Source organism: Anomaloglossus baeobatrachus, chromosome 1 (assembly GCF_048569485.1).
Source record: "Anomaloglossus baeobatrachus isolate aAnoBae1 chromosome 1, aAnoBae1.hap1, whole genome shotgun sequence".
Taxonomy (NCBI): Eukaryota; Metazoa; Chordata; class Amphibia; order Anura; family Aromobatidae; genus Anomaloglossus; species Anomaloglossus baeobatrachus.
The window spans coordinates 357,071,952-357,092,265 of record NC_134353.1 but is presented as its reverse complement, the minus strand read 5'-3'; the positions used below and the strand labels follow the sequence as shown (position 1 = coordinate 357,092,265).

General features: G+C 46.4%; 1 protein-coding gene across 1 annotated transcript in view; it reads left to right on the top strand.

Moving 5' to 3' along the window:
* TMPRSS9 (transmembrane serine protease 9) overlaps positions 1–20,314 on the top strand; it is a 291,040-nt gene that overhangs the window by 128,243 nt on the left and 142,483 nt on the right. The window contains exons 2-4 of the mRNA XM_075352437.1: positions 4,611–4,768; positions 15,020–15,150; positions 18,602–18,669. Of these exons, the coding sequence (XP_075208552.1) occupies positions 4,624–4,768; positions 15,020–15,150; positions 18,602–18,669 (344 nt within the window). The 5' untranslated portion in view covers positions 4,611–4,623. The remainder of the gene's footprint in view (positions 1–4,610; positions 4,769–15,019; positions 15,151–18,601; positions 18,670–20,314) is intronic.

Below are 20,314 nucleotides of genomic sequence, written 5' to 3'. Positions count from 1 at the left end.
TGTGTGACAACGTCCAAGATTACATTATGGACTTCCACCTCGTATGCAGTTACTGCATTTGCATGTACCTCATCTTCCGCTACTTCACCTGCCATTCGTTTTTTCCTTCTAATTCTTTTCTCAGGCACAGAATTTTCGATTTCAATGCTAAATTCTCCATATTTCTCCTGAAGCTGGTCATTAGCCCATTTCACAAAATTATTTGCAGCTTCTTTGACATCATCAAATGATCAAGCACAGCTTTTTAGAGTCTCCTGTACGTCCATCACCATCCGATAAGCTGCTAAAATATCCATGCCCGATGTTTGTAGATACTTAGATAATGGAGTGGTTAGTTGAAATATGCGTAGAAAATTTGGGCTGTAATGATCGTTTGATATCGAAGAAGGTTGTCACAGTATCCTTTCGCTTTTGCACGAGCATCTGCATTATTCTTGCTTGAAGTATGGAAAATTGTAAGCACGACAATGAGGTAGACATATAAAGCAGAATCTGGCTTGCCAAAGGATCCAAAAACCTTTTTCAAAGCAACATCTTTTGACCACCAACGTGTTTCAGCTATTGTTGAAAGCTTGCGATGAAGAGGGTCCTGGCTTACGGTCTCCCACAAATTCATTCGAAGATATGAGTCTTTAATGAACATTGCTACATCATTGAGCAGCATAAATAATGATGCACTTTGCAAAGTAGTCTTAGTGGTGTCTGACAAAACTAGGTTTAGGATATGTGAATAACACCACACATGTATTTGGCCAGGAGAGACAGTTGTTAACCAAGTGGAAAAGCCATTGTAAATCCCTTGCATATTAGCAGCTCCATCAGTGGAATTTCCAATGCATTTAGTCACATCTATGTTGCATGAAGTGAGAACTTTCATTAGAAGCTGGTGTATTGCTTCACCGGTGGTTAATCTGCAGTCAACTACTGCAAGTAGCCTTTCATGAATTTGGTTAGTGACATACCGAATTATAACGGTCATCTGATCCTTTGATGTTATATCTTGTGATGTGTCAATTTGGATGGAGAACATTCCAGCATTTCTAACTTCTTTTTGAATAGTACTCTGAATAAGTTGCTTGATGGCATCAAGGATTCCATTTACAGTGTTTTTTGACAGCAAAGTTATTAGAGATCCTCTTCCCCTAGCACCTTTGGAATGCTGCTGCTGGCTTTTTTCAATGCATTTATTTACATGTTCTTCCAAACAGACATCATACTTGCCTAACAGTAGAACTAGTTCCAAAAAATTGCCATGATCTAAACTCACATCCTTGAACGTATAGGCTGCCTCCGCTTTATCCCCTCTGTAGCTAAGTCCACATTTTCCAATCACCTTTATTATGTCTATCACCCTATGAAGTACTTGTCTTCTTTTTCGAACTTGCTCTCGGTGAATTGACATTTGGTTTTGAAGAAGAAGGCTCCCTATATCAGCACTGCTTGCCTTTAGAAAATATGCTTCAGCACTACTTCTGTGATTTTGACTTTTCTCATGCTCTTCCATTCTTTGATGAACGTGCTTGCGATCTTTGAACCCATACATGAATGGACCAATTGAAGAAGATTTTGAAAATGCCAGACAGACAGTACAAAAAAAAATTTGTTTTCAGTGTCATAAGTTAGCCATCTTCGGTTTGTTCTATCTTTGCGAAAGAAGGCTTTTTGTAAATTAGGATCTTGTGTATCTTGTTTAGGGTGATATTTCAAAAATAAAGACAATTGGACTTTTGAAGGACGTGCAAAATAGTTGATGCTTTCTCCAGAGGTGGGTTCCACACTGGAAGAAGCACTATCTGATGGTGGATACACATTGGAACATGGAGCAACAGATTGAGCAGTTGAATCCACATGTACAATACTGGATACCGATGCAACTGGCTCAGATGCAGTACGTGGTGGAGAGGGATCTCCAAGTACCGCCCTATTTAATATAACCTCTGGTTCAGCATCACTTGAAGAAGAATCTAAACTAGTTACTTCTTGAGATGTTATTTCAGTTTCAGTTTCTGTAACAGGCAGATTAGCAGCTGTTTGTGCTGTGGCTTGACCAGTTGTGCCACGTGAGAACAAGTCTGATAACTTTGCACATTTTGCAGCATCAGCTTCTAGTCTCCTCTTCCTTTTTTCCCTGACCTTCTCTGCGCCACCTTTCCTTTTTTTGGCAGTGTTTGGATCCATTTCACAGCAGTAAAAGCAAGCTGTGAATGAAATAATGAAATATAATTGCTTTGTGTAACCTAAGTTAGGCTATGTCCACACTTCAGTTTTTTCCTGATCAGATCCGATCAGTTTTTGTGTGCCAAAACCAGGAGTGAACCTTGCAGAGAAAAACTATAATTGAAAGATTGACTCCTGTTCTGGGTTTTGGAGTCACTACTGGTTTTGGAACACAAAAAACAGCAGGGGTTATATACAAGCAGGCAGCCCCCCCGCAGGGGTTATACGGGCAGCCCCCCAGCAGGGATTATACAGGCCCCTCAGCAGGGGTTATATACAAGCAGGCAGCCTCCCAGCAGGGGTTATACAGGCCCCCAGGCAGGCCCCAGCAGTGCCACCTGCCACCCTCACCCCCCCCCCCCATCCCTGCAGCCCCAGTCCAGATGTTGGCGAGTTGGCTTACTGCTGTGCTCAGGAGCCTGATGGAGCGGGGCAGAGATTCCAGTGTCCGCTGGCTGCCGGGTGTCTTCTCAGCCAGGTCAGCTCCAGCCTCCTCCACTCTGCCACTGCGCACACAGGGAGGGAGCGAGACAGCCAGGGCTCCTCGGGGACAAGTGCCAGTCCCGGCCGGTGGGGTCACGCCGCCGGTGTCCGCCCGCGTTTTGCCGGTTCGTGGGAGGGAGAGAGAGAGATGTGTGTGCTGCAGCTGCTCTCACTCTCCGCCTACAAAGAACGCGCTGGGCGCCGGCTGATTTCGTCACAGCCGGGCCGCAGCGCAGCAGCAGGTCTGAGAGAGTGAGAGACTGTGTGAGTGATGCTGTGCGACTGCGACCAGTGATGTCAGTGGTGGCGCACTGGCGGTATAATACCGGCGGCGGCCAGCAGCATTGAAAATTGGCGGCGGGGGCCGCTCACCGGACCCCGCCGCTATAGTGGCGGCCGGCGGCAGCCACAAAATAATTTTAAACAGCAGGCAGTGCGGGAGAGGCGGGGGGCGGCCCCCCCCACCCCTCCACCGGCCAGCCCACCGGGAGAAGTCCCGCCCCTCCCGCCTGTCAGTCCGGGCCTGGTAGTGACCCAGGTTGCTCTTTCCCCTGCAGTCTCTGTAGATTGAGTTCCCATAGCGTGGAGCGTTTGGGAACCCCAACTGTCCCTTTTGGAGTACAGTCTCCTTCTCCGTACGGCGGGAGTGCAGACCCTGTGGGAGGTAAGTGTCCAAACCTCGATCCTAGTTTACTGCTGATGCCCCCAGATTATTTGGTCCAATGAAGTCCATGAAGGTGTCCTCACCATGCAGGTATTTATCAAACCATTTGAAACTTGACATTTGGGCTAGGGCCCTGTGCCCCATTCATGCTCTGGTCCCAGCAATATCTCGGTACCCATCCTGGCAACCTCTTTTCTGTGTCCCCGGGGTCACCGTTACATGGACCCAGCTCTGGCACGTCTGCACACATCCTCCGTGTGCTCCCTTCTCCTACTCTCCTCTAGACTGACTGTAGACCCCTCCCACAAGGCTGGCAATACCCAGGGACTCGTTCCCATGGCGACCATCCCCTTACATGCTTAACCTATTATGCCCAGTGTGGAGAGGAGAACTAGGATTTTAGATGTGTGTTGGTGGAATCGGCACTGGCACTCCAGGTCCCAGGGGGTAGGTCCTGGATGCCCAAGAGGATGCAGTTCCCTGTAGTGCCCTGAGGTTTTCAGGGGTGCTACAATTCCAGTGCACTTACTGTGTAGTGAGTGATGACATAAATAGCCTCCTGCACTGGCCCAATAACTGAAAGCAAGTGGCTGCAGGGAAAATATAACTTAATTTTCTCCATGTACCCTCTACTTCCGTTAGGACTCATTCACACTCCTGATTTTCACTAACGAGTGCTATCCATATATTTCATGGCTAGCACTTATACCTAAAGTAGTCTATGGAACTATCCACATGTCCATGATTGGTCCGTGAAAACATGCCCGATTTTGATACAAGAGACAAATCAAAATCAGCAATAAAAATCAAATAGTCCGTGAAGAAAATCGGACTACACTCAGATGACCAATTTTCATGGACTGTCTGAATGGAGAAGGTGGAGAATGTTTTTTTTGTTTTTAATTTCTCCGTGTACAAGAAAAACATATAGCATGCGGACCACACTCTGATAAAACTCTATTCAAAATAATCACTCTGTTTTTCTCATACATGGAAAAATCCACGTGAATGAGTCCTAAGGCAGCCAGACATGATTTAAATGCTATTTACCTGCAAGTTACTATTATATCTAACAATAAATAGTGTTTTTGGAGAAGACGTGTTCCCATTAAATAAGGGGAATGGAATGTTTTTGTGATAATTCTTGCATGAAAGTGTGGCTCTGTTGCTGACTATAATGCCCTGCATTTTTTTGAGTCCTTACTGTATATTGTGAATGTGGCTTACACTTGTTTACTCTCTACAGCTCATTTGTTACAATGGCTGGCCAGCAATGTGACGATACAATGCCTGTGTTAGATATGGACAAAATGAATTTCATACACACACGATGCTGCAAATGGACATTGGCTTCAATATTTCTTGGAGGAACGGCCATCAGTCTCACAGCAGGACTATTAATAAGTAAGTGTGCATATTTTTTTCTTACCTGAAGGGCAGGATCAGATGGTTGTATTTTTGGTCCGATTGCAATCGTACAATAAATCAGATCGCATTTACACTAATGTTAGTCTATGGGGCTGATCACATCAGAATTTTTCCTTGGATAGTCTCAGTCTGATGAAAATCTCACTGCATGTCCAAATTTAATCTAATATTTGGCAATGCAAGTCTATGGGTGCATGGAAATGATTGGACTGTACTCGGATGACATCTGAGTGCAGACCAATTTCCATTAACTGACTCAATGGAGAAGATGGAGAAATTTTGTTCCCCATTTTCTCATGGTGTGAATTTCTCATCCAAGAGCATCAGAGCACACTATAGCTGGCTTTACACGCTACGATATTGCTAGCAATTGCTAGCGATATCGTTCGCAAAAGCACCCGCCCGCGTCGTGCATGTGATTTCGTGTGATCGCTGCCGCAGCGAACATTATCACTACGGCAGCGTCACACGCACTTACCTGGTCGGCCGACTTACCTCAAGGGGGAAGGACGTTCGGCATCACCGCGACGTCACTAAGCGGCCGGCCAATCAAAGCGGAGGGGCGGAGATGAGGGGGACGTAACATCCCGCCCACCTCCTTCCTTCCTCATTGCGGCCGGCGGCAGCCGGCAGGTAAGGAGACGTTCCTCGCTCCTGCGGTGTCACACACAGCGATGTGTGCTGCCGCACGAGCGACAAACCACATCGATAATCAACCATTACCGATTTTTGGTTTTGGGACGACCTCTCCATGGTGAACGATTTTCACCATTTTTTAGGTCGCTTAAGGTCGCTGGTAAGTGTCACACGCTGCGATATCGTTAATAATGCCGGATGTGCATCACTAACAATGTGACCCCGACGATAACACATTAACGATATCATAGCGTGTAAATGTACCGCCTTGAGAGGGCTCGGCCGCTCCGCTGCTCGGGCCGAGCCGCTCGAGGTCCAGGCTCGGTTGGTCGGTGGCTTGAGCGCCTCCGGACCGGGGGCCACGTCACTCCGTTAAGGGGAAGCAGTGGGGGTGGTGGTGTACGGTGGGTGTCGGGTGAGCCGTGACGCCACCCATGGTTTGTGGTGACGGGATGCAGCTGCGGCAGGAGTGGAGGGTATTCCCGGGATCGGTGTTAGTGGCGCAGCCTCGGTGTTAACCCCTCCGTGGATAGGGACGGTGCGTCCCGGGGCCCGATGGGGACGGCGATGGCGATGTGGTGCAGGGCACAGCGCTGCAGTGCGGTGCCCGGATGGCACCGATGTACTTACGATTAATCACACTCAGAGTCACTGGTAAACCAAAGTTTGAGGATGGTCGGTACCCGCGGCCGGCTGCTGATGTCCCCAGTGAGGTTGGTGATGGTCCCTCTTCCCTGCACCTCTGGTTTTGTTGTTCGGCTCCCCTGCCTGGACAGTGGTAGCCCGCTCCCCGGCGTTCAGCTGCCGGAGGAGCCCTCTGTTGCCCGCAGGCGCTGGCCCGTCGGGTGGTTGGCCTTTGGCGGTGGCGCTCACCCGGTCTCGGTGGGCTTTTGCCTTCTTTCGGGTTTTGGGGTGAGAATGAACCCGTGAGGTCCAGACTGCAATCAGTCAATTTGCCTACACTCAGTGGTTTCCAAGCTAGGACGGGGTCTGAGTACCCGGTTTCTGGTGCTCTGGTAAACGGTTGACTCCCCGGTTCAGGTCCGTCGGGCTCCAACCCTGCCCGGTCCCTACGGTTCTGCCAGTCGTACACCGGTACTCCTTCAGGCGGCCACCACCGTCTGCCTGCCTGACGTTACAAGGGTCCCAGGCTCCTCCCCGGGTCCCAGACAGCTCTGCTCCTCTACACCTCCTGTCACTGTCACTCTACAACTTCAACTGTTTGTATTTCCTGCCTCAGGACAGTAGTCTCCTCGGTGGGCGTGTCTTTCTGCCTGACTCCGCCCACCTGGTGTGCCCTACTTTCCCTGAGGGAGGCATCAGGTCTCCCTTTCGGGTGACTGTTGTGTCCTCACTAAGGGTGTGGGTGTGTGTGTGATGTTGGTGGTGTTGTTACCTGTGACCCCTGGGGGTCCAGGGCGTCACATTCCCCCTTGGTTTAATGCAGACCGTCCGTGGGCTGCCTGACAAACTTCGGTTTATTTTTGCTGTTAAACTGTGAAAAACGGGAAAACAATTACAATTATAATAACATTTATACAATATACGATTTCTGCAGATCTTCCCATAACGGGAGGTATTTACTTTAACATTGCATAACTTTATTACGGAAAGGGTTCATGTCCTTCTGCCTTTCCCACCCAAACAAACTAGCCTTGATGCTGCCCTTAAGAAATGGGCAGCACCCCTTTTCCCCAGTCCGGAAACAGGAACATGGCCAGATCACCCAGGCGGGAACGGGTATGGTGCGGCGCACCCGGCAGTTGCACAAGGGCTCCCTGGAGGATGGTCACCGGTCCCGGTGGTGACCGGACCCCAGCCTGCTCTGCTGCGGGTCCTTCCTCCAATCTGCCTCTCCGGAGGCTAACGGAACGGGAAGGCATGTAAAAAGGGGCAGGATGGGGCAATATTTACAAGCCCAATAGTTTTTGGGTGGCCAGCAAGTCCACGGCCTTGTCCATGAGCAGTCACTCACGCAACAGGGGCAAAACGGGGGTCAACGGGGCAACACAAGTCCCAACGGGGACAGGCACTTCAGTAGCAACGGCTACTGGTAATCACTTTATTCAGCAACTGGAAACTCTCCTTCTACCTCCACATTGGGGCTGTATGGTGGAGGAGGGGGCTGTCTGCCGCTCCGGACATCCAGGGCAAACCAGCCCCTCTCCCCGTGGTGCCGAGTGTAGTGCACCAAATCACCGGGCAGGAGGTCGCGGTCCGGGTGCCCGTATGGGAGATGGGCATTCACGTCCCGCCGGGAAAAGAAAACTTCTCCTTCCAAGTTAGGGTCATACAGGAACCCCCAGCCTTTGTCCCGGTTGAATCTCCTGACCTGGCCCTGGTAGGTAGGGTCCCGCACCCAATATCCAGCGCTCCTCAGGGCTCCAACCCTGCCCGGTCCCTATGGTTCTGCCAGTCGTACACCGGTACTCCTGCAGGCGGCCACCACCGTCTGCCTGCCTGACGTTACAATGGTCCCAGGCTCCTACCTGGGTCCCAGACAGCTCTGCTCCTCTACACCTCCTGTCACTGTCGCTCTACAACTTCAACTGTTTGTATTTCCTGCCTCAGGACAGTAGTCTCCTCGGTGGGCGTGTCTTTCTGCCTGACTCCGCCCACCTGGTGTGCCCTACTTGCCCTGAGGGAGGCATCAGGTCTCCCTTTCGGGTGACTGTTGTGTCCTCACTAAGGGTGGGGGGGGTGTGATGTTGGTGGTGTTGTTATCTGTGACCCCTGGAGGTCCAGGGCGTCACATAAAGCCCCCTTATGAGTTTGAGAAGAGTGTCATTTGGATAATCATCCCTATTCTTTCAAATGAGAGACTCTATGGCCATCTGAACCTGCCCAAACACTCTCTTTAAAACTGCTCTTCATACTGGCTACCTACTACAGTAGATGTGTGTTTTCACTGGAAGAATTTCCTGCTACAAAATGGAAAGTCCATAGTAAAATAAAACCGGTCATGTTGAAAATGTTTTCATATGAGTCCAGTGGGCAGTCGTATTCAGTGATTGACAGTCTTTCCCGTATGACTGTAGAATGCATAGAGAACTGTCAATCACTGAGTGGGACCACCCACTAGACTCCTAGACATACAAATATCAGGTATTTCAATAAATAAACTTTTTAATGGAATTTGTGGAATTTGAACCCAGAACCCAAGCGCTGCAAGGTTGCAGTGCGAAATATGGCGCCACTGTGCTGCCCAACATTGCGCTCAATCATTATATAGACAGAGGATTCAATGTGAAGTCTAAAGCCCGCTTTACACGCTTCAATATATCTCACAATCCGTCGTTGGGGTCAAGTTGTAAGTGACCCACATCCGGCATCGTTTGTGAGGTATCTGCGTGTGACACCTATGTGCGATTAGGATTGAACGCAAAACCGTTGATTGCAAACACATCGTATCTTTGTCTATAATTGAACGTTTTGTTGCACGAAACTAGTCAATTGAAACGTGTGACATCCCTCATACGATTTTGATGTCTGAGGCTATGTGCGCAGGTGTGCGCTCTGCACCGCAGCTTAAAAAAGGTCCGCTTCAGAGCGCAGCTAAAAAGCTGCGTTCTGAAGCGCCTCACAATGTCTGTCAATCACTAATCTCTGTCAGTCGGTCACTATCTCTGTCCCTCTCTCTCTGTCCATGTCAGTCTATCCCTCTTACCCCCTCTCTCATACTCACCGATCCCCGATCACCAGCGCGGCGCTGCACGGCATTCACACTGCTCCGGCAGCTTTTACTTTTTAAACAATCTCGTATTCCCTGCTTTCCATGCCCACCGGCGCCTATGATTGGTTGCAGTGAGACACGCCCCCACGCTGAGTGACAGGTGTCTCACTGCACCCAATCACAGCAGCCGGTGGGCGTGTCTATACTGTGCAGTGAAATAAATAATTACATAATTAAAAAAAAACGGCGTGCGGTCCCCCCCCAATTTTAAAACCAGCCAGATAAAGCCATACGGCTGAAGGCTGGTATTCTCAGAATGGGGAGCTCCACGTTATGGGGAGCCCCCCAGCCTAACAATATCAGCCAGCAGCCGCCCAGAATTGCCGCATACATTAGATGCGACAGTTCTGGGACTGTACCCGGCTCTTCCCGATTTGCCCTGGTGCATTGGCAATCGAGGTAATAAGGAGTTATTGGCAGCCCATAGCTGCCAATAACTCCTAGATTAATTATGTCAGGCGTCTCCCCGAGATACCTTCCATGATTGATCTGTAAGTGACAGTAAATAAACACACACACACGAAAAAATCCTTTATTAGAAATAAAAAACACAAACATATACCCTCGTTCACCACTTTAATAAGCCCGAAAAAGCCCTCCATGTCCGGCGTAATCTAGGATAGTCCAGCGTCTCTTCCAGCTCTGCTGCATGGAGGTGACCGGAGCTGCAGAAGACACCGCCGCTCCTGACAGCTCCATGGCAATGCAGAAGGAAGGAGGTGGGCGGGATGTTACGTCCCGCTCATCTCCGCCCCTCCGCTTCTATTGTGCGCCCGATTAGTGACGTCGCTGTGACGCTGAACAAACCACCCCCTTAGAAAGGAGGCGGTTCGCCGGTCACAGCGACGGCGCTAGGCAGGTAAGTATTATGACGGATCTGAGCGATGTTGTGCACCACGGGCAGTGATTTGCCCGTGGCGCACAACCAATGGAGGCGGGTACGCACGCTAGCGATATCGGTAACAATATCGCAGCGTGTAAAGCGGCCTAAAGGCAGTGTCCAAGGTCAGGCAGCATAATATAAGAACAGCAGAACATAAAAGCACAAGGCATGCACACCACCGAGCAAAGCTACAACTAGCAATGGTCTGACCACTGTCAGCCAGCTAAAAGGCCAAGCAATCCCTCAGAAAGGGTGACACCTGGAGGAAGCCCAGCTGGTCTGACGTGATTGGCTGCTGGCCAATCCTGAATAGCATAAGAATAGTCCGCACGTCCTGATTAAGCCGCTGGGTCATCAATTATGAATATTTGCAGCCCAGCACACTCCTGCCAACTATTGGTCTGCTGGGCTATCTGTCACTGAGTGAGAGGTGGATTTGTGACACCAACAATAGGAAGCAACATTTGTTTTTTAATTCCCTTTTTGGATTTTGGAACAATTTCTTTTTACATTATGAGATCATTGCTTTCTATTTTTGCCATTGGCAATAGGAATAGTAAGAGGATGAATTGCTAACATGCTTAAAGGGAATATAGCATCAGAAGTTACCTACTGTTTAAATCAGAACAACCCAAAATCTTTGTCCAGCTCACCTGCTTCTCACAGGAGACCGCTTATCCAGGACCGTGCACGGAAAGGAAGGTAGCAGAACTCATATCATGATCCGAAAAAATGTTCCAGCAAGCAAGTCCACGGAAAAAATCTTCATTTAAAATTCATTATTTTATTTATAAATCCTTATTAAAAACAGTCCATGTTAAATCAAACTGCCCCACTAGAGGACGCGTTTCGAACGACCATGTTCTTAATTAGAGAACTAGAATTAGAATTAGAGACGGATTAAGAACATGGTCGTTCGAAACGCGTCTTCTAGTGGGGCAGTTTGATTTAACATGGACTGTTTTTAATAAGGATTTATAAATAAAATAATGAATTTTAAATGAAGATTTTTTCCGTGGACTTGCTTGCTGGAACATTTTTTCAGATCATGATATGAGTTAAATCAGTCTTTATGTTACATTTATTTTTAAAAATATGTTAATGTTTTTCTTTATTTTTCAAATCAGTAATATTCTAAAAATTATTAGAATTCATGCATGTTTCACACTCACAACTGGGCTATTTTAGACTCCTGTTCTTTACAGAATACTTTCCAGGATTCTCATTATCATCACAGATAGGATTACAATGAAAGGTAACATCTTTATAGAAAATATTTAAGGCTATATACACCATTTGCAGCAGATGATGTCACATCCCTGTTCTCTCATACTTCACCTTCACCTTTGCATTCAATTGCTAGTTGCTTTTCAATACAGTGGAATAGGGTGTGGGTTAATATATTCTTGTTCCTGTACATTTTCTGAGAGCACAGGAAATACAAGTCTAGAAAGTTACAGCAGTAGCCAATGTGAAAATTGCAAGATTTCTATTTTTAATACAGGTATATAATAAAATAAATCTTTTTATTTTATGTAGCGCTAACATATTCCACAGCGCTTTCCATACATCAGGAACACTGTCCCCATTGGGGCTCACAATCTAATGTCCCTACCAGAGAGAGAGAGAGGAAGAGAGAGAGAGAGGGAGGAAGAGAGAGATAGAGGAAGAGAGAGAGGGAGGAAGAGAGAGAGGAAGAGAGAGGAAGAGAGAGGAAGAGAGAGAGGAAGAGAGAGAGAGAGGAAGAAAGAGAGGAATAGAGAGAGGAAGAGAGGAAGAGAGAGAGGGAGGAAGAGAGAGAGGAAGAGAGAGAGAGAGGAATAGAGAGAGGAATAGAGAGAGGAAGAGAGAGAGGAAGAGAGAGGAAGAGAGAGGAAGAGAGAGAGGAAGGAAGAGAGAGAGGAAGAGAGAGGAAGAGAAAGAGAGTGGAAGAGGAAGAGAGAGAGGAAGAGAGAGAGGAAGAGAGAGAGGAAGAGAGAGGAAGAGAGAGAGGAAGGAAGAGAGAGGAAGAGGAAGAGAGAGGAAGAGGAAGAGAGAGGAAGAGAGAGGAAGAGAGAGGAAGAGAGAGAGGGAGGAAGAGAGAGAGGAAGAGAGAGGAAGAGAAAGAGAGTGGAAGAGGAAGAGAGAGAGGAAGAGAGAGAGGAAGAGAGAGAGGAAGAGAGAGGAAGAGAGAGAGGAAGGAAGAGAGAGGAAGAGGAAGAGAGAGGAAGAGGAAGAGAGAGGAAGAGGAAGAGAGAGTAAGAGAGAGAGAGGAAGAGAGAGAGGAAGAGAGAGAGAGGAAGAGAGAGAGAGAGGAAGAGAGAGAGAGAGAGGAAGAGAGAGAGGAAGAGGAAGAGAGAGGAAGAGAGATGAAGAGAGAGATGAAGAGAGAGATGAAGAGAGAGATGAAGAGAGAGAGAAGAGGAGAGAGAGGGAGAGAAATTACAAGCATTTTTTAACATACATGTAACGTACACACCTGATTCAAAAATAAGTCATTTTCTGATGACATGAAATTTCAGATCTGAACTGAATAACTGTTCAATGTAATAGTGGCTGCAGAGCAGAATAAAACTTTTTTTTAATTCACGTTTTTGTTTTGTGGAGATATTAGCATTCAAAGTATTTGGCATCTAATGAGTTGATTTGCCTGTTGTGCTCTTATTGCAGTGTGGTGTAAGCACAACATGCACCAGTGTGATTACTGAAGCACTTGGGCTTTCACCTCCGGACAGGCAGGGTGTGGGGAAGGGCAATACAGCAAATGAGAACTTGTTATTAATGGAGAAAAGCTGATAGGAGGGTTTTTAACACTAGAACTACTGCACTCGTGACACCTATATAGAAATACATAGTGCAAAGTAGTCAAAATGACTACCTCAGTAGTTCTAGTGTTAATGGCTTCAGGGGCGCTACACTCCCATTAAAACTAGGAATACTGTCAAGTGTACCATGCCCCTTTAATAGAATTGTTACTCTAGAAAAGCCCGATATATAATATTATGATATAAACACTGGTCTTTAAAACAGATTATAAATAAAGCACTATAAGGCTATGTGCCCACGTTGCATCTTTTCTGCACACAAAAATGCATGTTTTTCGCAGGATAAAAGTAGCTGAAAAAAACGCACTTTTTTATTGGGCTTGTACGTTTTTTCCTGCTTTTTGAGCTTTTTTTTACTTATGGCGATCAAGGGGATTCAGACACTGTACCCCTGTGATGGCCACCAGATCTCCAGCTGATGTAACAACTGAGACCCATCTCTCACTATCCGGAATGGTGCCAACGCCGCTCCTGGCAATTTAACCCCTGCATTCAGAGAGAGGGATCACTTACCTCTCGCTGGCGAGTGGGTCACTGTAATGCGATCACAGGCAACTGATTGCTGCCATGGTAACCCTGGGTCGTCACCATTATGAGCCCGGGTTACTGAGCTACGGAGAGCCTCACACATCATGCTGTATGTATAGTGTGTGAGGCAAAGTGCTGTGATATAATCCCCTGTAGTGATAAAGCTCTACAGGGGATTATAGAAACTCAGGAAATAAATGCAGAAACAATTGACATGTGTCGCGGGCGGGGAGGACGCCACTGCGCTGCGCTCGCTAACTCTCGGGTCCGGCGCTGCTGCGATGGCTGCTCGGTGGCTCGAGTGGTGGGCCGGATCTGGGGACTTGAGCGGCGCTCCTCGCCCGTGAGTGAAAGGTGGGGTTGGTTTGGGGGATTTTAGTCCGTGACGCCACCCACAGGTTGTGGTGAGGTTGGGCACCACCGCTGCTGGTGACGGGGATCCCGGGAGCGATGGTAGGGAGCAGCTGGGATGTTGTTTTCCCCCTCCGTGAGTAGGGGTTGGTGGTCCCGGGGCCCGGTGAGGTGACGGGGAGGCAGGGCTGACAAGGTGCAGGGTCGCCTGGACTGCACAGCGCGGTGCCAGATGGCACGGTTGTACTCACTCAGCCACAAATGTACGCAAAGTCTCTGGTAAACCAAACGGCTGGATGGACGGGTCCCGCAGCCGGCTACTGTGGTTTCTCCCGGACGGTTGGTGGTGGCTGCCTTTCCCTGCACCTTTATGTATGTTCGGTCCCGATGGCTTCCCAACGGTAACCCGCTCCCCAGCGTGTATATGTGCCGGAGGAGCCCTTTTGCCCACAGGCTCTGGCCCTTGGAACTCTAGCTGTGGTGGTAGCTGTATTTCCTTCTTCTGGTCAGACGGTTGCCTTCTATCGGGTCTTGGATGTTAGGAAACCCCTGGGGTTCCGGTCACTAACGGATTCGACCTCTTAACGGCGACTCCAAGCCTGGTCGGGGTGCGCAGGCCTTGCCGGTGTGTGCTGGCTTCACTTCGCTCCCCGGTTCGGTACCGGTGGGCCACCGCCCGACCCCGGTCCTACGGTTCCGCGTTGATCTGCCTCTCCTGCAGACGGCCACCACTGTCTGCCAACCTTGCTCTTAGTGCCCGGGCCACACACCCGGACACGGTCAGTTTACTCCTCCACTACTACTTCACTCCTTTCACTTCCACTTCCCTAACTGATCTGACTTCCTTTTCCCACCTCCAGGACTGTGAACTTCTCAGTGGGTGGGGCCAACCACCTGGCTCCACCCCACCTGGTGTGGACATCAGCCCCTGGAGGGAGGCAACAAGGATTTTGTGTCTGGCTGATGTGCCTATCTCGGGGTGGGGGTGTGTGTTGCAGTACCTGTGACGACCTGGCTAGTCGCCACACATGCTGCTTCTTATTTCAGCATGAAAATCTGCAAGAAGAAAAGAAGCAGCGTGTGCACAGCAAGTCAGGATTCTCATAGAGTTTGCTGGGATGCTTTTTCCTTGCTTTTATTGATTAAAAGAAGCAAGTAAAAACGCATGAAAAAAACACAAAAAAATGCCACGTGGGCACAAAGCCTTAGTTAGTTGTATCATCTACTCATTTGTGTTTGATTAGTCAATATATAGATGAATTCATTTATTCACCCAAATGTTTTTTTTCTAGTGTATTTAACAGCAACACAGAGCCTCACTGTGATACATACGTTGGAATTACAAGGTCTTCAGTACAACCCTAGTTTACAAAATTGCACCTCTTTGTACTACAAATCTATAACCACTACGTTACAGAGAATGGTAAGTCTAATCTCACACACTCCTCTAGACTGAAAAACTAAATGCTAGAAATACAATGGTTTAAAATTAGTGAAACACATCACAAATATTAGCAACACTTTTCAAATTTTACACTCCTTTTAAACTTATTTTGTAAAAAAACAATTAGCAATTTTGCTGTGACATGCAGTGCAAAAAAACAAGACAAAAATACAAAATAAAAGTATTTTCAGACAGTAAAAGTTTAGATTAGCCAGTCTTGGGGTATGTGCAAATAAGGTGAATTATACTTCGAAAACCACCTGAAAAAGCGCTAACTAAACGCTCCAAAGCATAAACATAACTAATTGTATGTAAAAAACACTTTCTGTCCATATGTTCAGTCTAAATATTTAAAAGAAGAGACATGTTCATTCTTCTGGCATTTTTTGTTCTGAAGATGTGACCAAAAATGTTAAAAAACACATTCAATAAATGACCAAAAAAACCCACTAAAAATAATGCTTAAAAGGGTTATCCAACGAACAAAAAAATATTCAATGTCTTGGAATAATAATAAGTTTGTATGTGTTAAAAAAAATATCCTGTGCCTGAGAATGTGCCTCTGCCATTTACTGTGTAATGGCTGTGTCTGACCATACAGGGTCATGGTCTGATCACACCACATCTCCTGGGCCGGAGAGGAAGCTAAAGAGAGTATACAGACAGGACAGCATGGGCTTGCCGCTACTGTTTTGTGTGAGGTAAATCATTTTTTTTTTTTTTGTAAATTGCAGGGAAATGATTTACCTCACAGAAAGAATCAGCTGCCATCCCTTGCTGTCCTGTCCGTATATTCTCTTTTGCTTCCTGACCTGACCAGGCGCTGTGGAATGTGAAAATATACCAATTATTATTTGGGATACTTTCCTGAATCCTTGGCAGTTTTTTACCCCTTCATTCACCACTTGGTGATTTTCCATGTTTGCGCTTTAGTTTTTTCCTCCCCTTCTTCCAAGAGCCATACATTTTTCATTTTTCTATGACGATTTTTTGCGGGACGAGTTGTACTTTTGAATGAAACCATTAATTTTACCATATAGTGTACTAAAAAATGGAGAAAAAATTTCCAAGTGCAGTGAAAGTGCAGAAAAAATGCAATATCATGATTGTTTTTTAGGTGTTTTATTTACCATGTTCTTTATATTGGAAAACTGATTTGCCAATATGAGTCTCCGGGTCAGTCCGAGTACATACATACCAAACATGACATTTTTTCTTTCAAAGATGACCTTTTTACGGATATTATTTTTGAGTAGATGCAATGTTTTGATCTCCTCTTATTGTATTTTATTGCAATTTTGTGGACGGCAAGAAACCATAATTCTGGTGTTTTGATTTTTTTTTTCATTACGCTGTTTACAATCAGATTAATTTATTTTATATTTTGATAGAGTGGACATTTCTGAATGCAGCGATACCAAATATGTGTATTTTTATTTTTTTTTAATTGTTTTATTTTCAATGGGGCAAAGGGGGGTGATTTTAACTTGTTGTTTTTTAATTCATATTTTTAAAAACTTTTTTTATCACAGCTGTGATCATCTGATCACTTGTGGTGTACAGGACAGGGCTTCAGCTGTGCTCTGTACAGTAGAAATGATGACTTCCTATGAACGCAGGCTCGCATCCGGTGTTCACTGGATGTTTGTCATTACAGTCACAGTGGTCATCAGCTGACCACAAGCACCCTGTGATCACATCAAGGGCCCGCTGATGGGAGCAGGGAATGATGTGCTCCCTGCCAACACATGTTAAATCCTGCTGTCAGGGGTTGATAGCGGGATTTAACTCGTTAAGAGCCATGGGCGGATCTCCAATCCACTCGCACCTGTTAGAGGCACATATCAGCTAATAATATGCAATATTACCTTGTCAAATCCCAAGAAAAAAAACACAAAATGAGCATATACCCTATAGTAAATAAATTAGTAAATAGTAATCTAATATATAAAGCTGAGTGTGTGTGTGTGTGTGTGTGTGTGTGTGTGTGTCCACTAAAAGAATCCGTACCGTTGCATTTACAATCACGAAATTTTGCACAGACAGCCCATATGACTCAGGGAACATCATAGACTATGCTTGGATGGGAAAACTTAACCCCGCGCTTTACAGTTACTTTCCAAAAATCCTGCCTCCATTAAAGTCAATGGAGCTGTGAGCTATTAGGTTATTAATAGGAGCTGTAATTGGTTGCTATAGGAACAAAATAAATTGTTAGTATAAGAAGCTTATGTGTGAGGTAATAAGATGTCGGTGGGGAAACGGATAGAGAGAGACAGACAGAGAGAGAGAGACAGACAGTCAAAGAGACCGACAGGGAAAGAGACAGACAGAGATACAGACAGAGGCAGACAGGGAAAGAGACAGGTCGACAGGGAAACAGACAGAGAGAGACAGGGAAAAAGACAGCCAGACAGGGAAAGAGACAGAGAATGAGACAGAGACAAGGAAAGAGACAAGGAAAGAGACTGAGACAAGTAACTAGACAGGGAAAGAGACAGAGACAAGTAAAAAGACTGGGAGAGAGACATAGACAAGCAAAGAGACAAAGAAAGAGACAGGGAAAGAGACAGAGACAGACGGGGAAAGAGACAGACATAGAAAGAGACAGACGTGGAGAGAGACAGACGTGGAAAGGGACAGACGTGGAAAGAGACAGACGTGGAAAGAGACAGACCTGGAACGAGACAGATGTAGAACGAGACAAACGTGGAATGAAACAGATGTGGAACGAGACAAACGTGGAACGAGACAAGCGTGGAATGAGACAGACTGGGAAAGAGACAAACGTGGAATGAGACAGACTGGGAAAGAGACAGACAGGGAATGAGACAGAGCTGGAACGAGATAGACCTGGAACGAGACAGACGGGGAATGAGACAGACTGGGAACGAGACAGATGGGGAACGAGACAGACTGGGGAATGAGACAGACTGGAAAAGAGACAGACCTAGAATGACACAGATGTAGAAAAAGACAGGTGGGGAAAGAGACAGATGGGGAAACAGACAGATGGGGAAAGAGACAGACTTGGAACGAGACAGACCTGGAATGAGACAGACGGGGAAAGAGACTGACAGACAGATAAAGAGAGAGACAGACAGACACAGAGATAGAGAGAGAGACAGAGAGATACAGACAGAGAGACTGATACAGAGACAGATAGAGAGACTGATAGAGAGACAGACAGAGAGACTGATACAGACAGACACACAGAGACAGACAGACACACAAACAGAAACTCGGAGAGAAACAGTTACTATCCTGGGCAGCGCCTGGATGCTACAGCTAGTAGTACATATAAATAACATAAGGTATTACCTTGTGCATAAGGTCTGAGATGAAAAAAATGGTTTATGGTCAGTATCAGCTCATGGTTGTTTTTTTTAATGTAATTTATACAGTTTGCCTATTTGCATCTTTCACTTAGTTGAAATCCAGTTTCAAAGATACTGTTCTAGAAGATAGTTACACTGGATTAAAAGTTTTACATTACAGGTAAGTGATTTATCATTTCTGACTTGTGAAATGTGTACCATATGGGGCGGGGGCAGTCGTGACCGAGGTGCGCATCATCTGTACCCCCCCATCCTATAGCAAAATGTGGGTCCTGGCTGGTTGAGTGTGCTGCTTTAACTTTGGTGATGCGCCTATGCAAATCCCATACTGTCACTGGAAATGGCAGGCCAGGACCAGATGGAATAGAGATGCACAAAGGAGACCAAAGTCCAAAAATAATCTTTTCTCTACTAAACAACTTGTTGAGAAGTATATAAACTTTAAGAATACTTCTTCTCCATCATTCAGAGGCAGGGATTTTATGGTTACACGTGGCTTTCATTACATGGTAAATCAGTCCAGCAAGTCATACTTCCATTGCCTGTTATATCAGTCCAGCAAACCACTGTGAAAATCTCCATCTTTCCCTTAGAGGGCTGCACGAGTCGACGTGTTTCGCTACGGCTCCCACAGTCACTCTCAACTCCAAATTGCTTAATGAGGACGTCCTTGGCTGAGGTGCGTTGATGCAACCCCTCACTACTACTCTCAAACTTTTTTGAGATGGGCTACATACTCCTTGGTGTACACATGTCCCAGCCTGGCCATCTTATACTTCTATGACCCTCAGGATATTTAAACCACACAGAAAATAACAAATAAAAAACCTCATGAAACAATTCCAGAAATGCTTTTTTCACCCAACCCATAAACAAAAGTTAAAGAACAATTTGTGTGTATCCCAAAATTATAATTAAAAAGACCTACATCAAATTTATACAGTAGCTCTTAGTATGTGTGGGCGTAACAGTCTCAGTCAGAGGGGTCTTGACTGGGCAATGAAGTGGTTTGGGCCACCAGTGCATATTTTAGCTGCACGTATATCCTCAGAGGCACATTCAGCTGAAGTGTATTACTGTGCAGGAACCTGCTGGGTCCCTGCACAGCAATAATAGCTGCCGGCCAATCAGGGTTAGCAACTGAAGTTGGCGCACCTGTGACTGGGGCTGCATGGCATGGCTGTGACGTGATGTGCTGCCTGTCAAAGTCAGTTGCCAGCTTCAGAAGAGGAAGTCACACAGAGGGAAGGTGAGTAGAGTAATTTTTTTATGTGTTAAAAAACTGCGGCAGAATGGAAGCATATACACCAGGATGCGGGCATATATACCAAAATGGAGGACATATATACTAGGATAGGCCCAAAATGGGGGACATTTACAACCAGAATGAGAGACATATATACTAAGAAGGGCCCAGGATGAGAAACATATATACCAGGAAGAGCCAACTATATACCAGTATGGGTCCAGGAAGGGGGCCATATATACCAAGATGGGGGACATATATACTAGGATGTGCCATCAGGATGGGCCCAGAATGAAGGACATATATACCACAATGGGCCCAGAATGGAGTACATATATACCAGGATGGGGGACATATATACAGGGATGGGTCCAGGATGGGTGATATATATACCAGGATGGGGGCATATATACCAGAATGGGCCACATATATATATCAGGATGGGCCTAGAATGAGGGACATATATACCAGGATGGGCCCAAAATGGGGCACATATATACCAGGGACATACATATCAGGATGTGTCCAGGAAGGGGGACATATACACTGATGAGCAAAA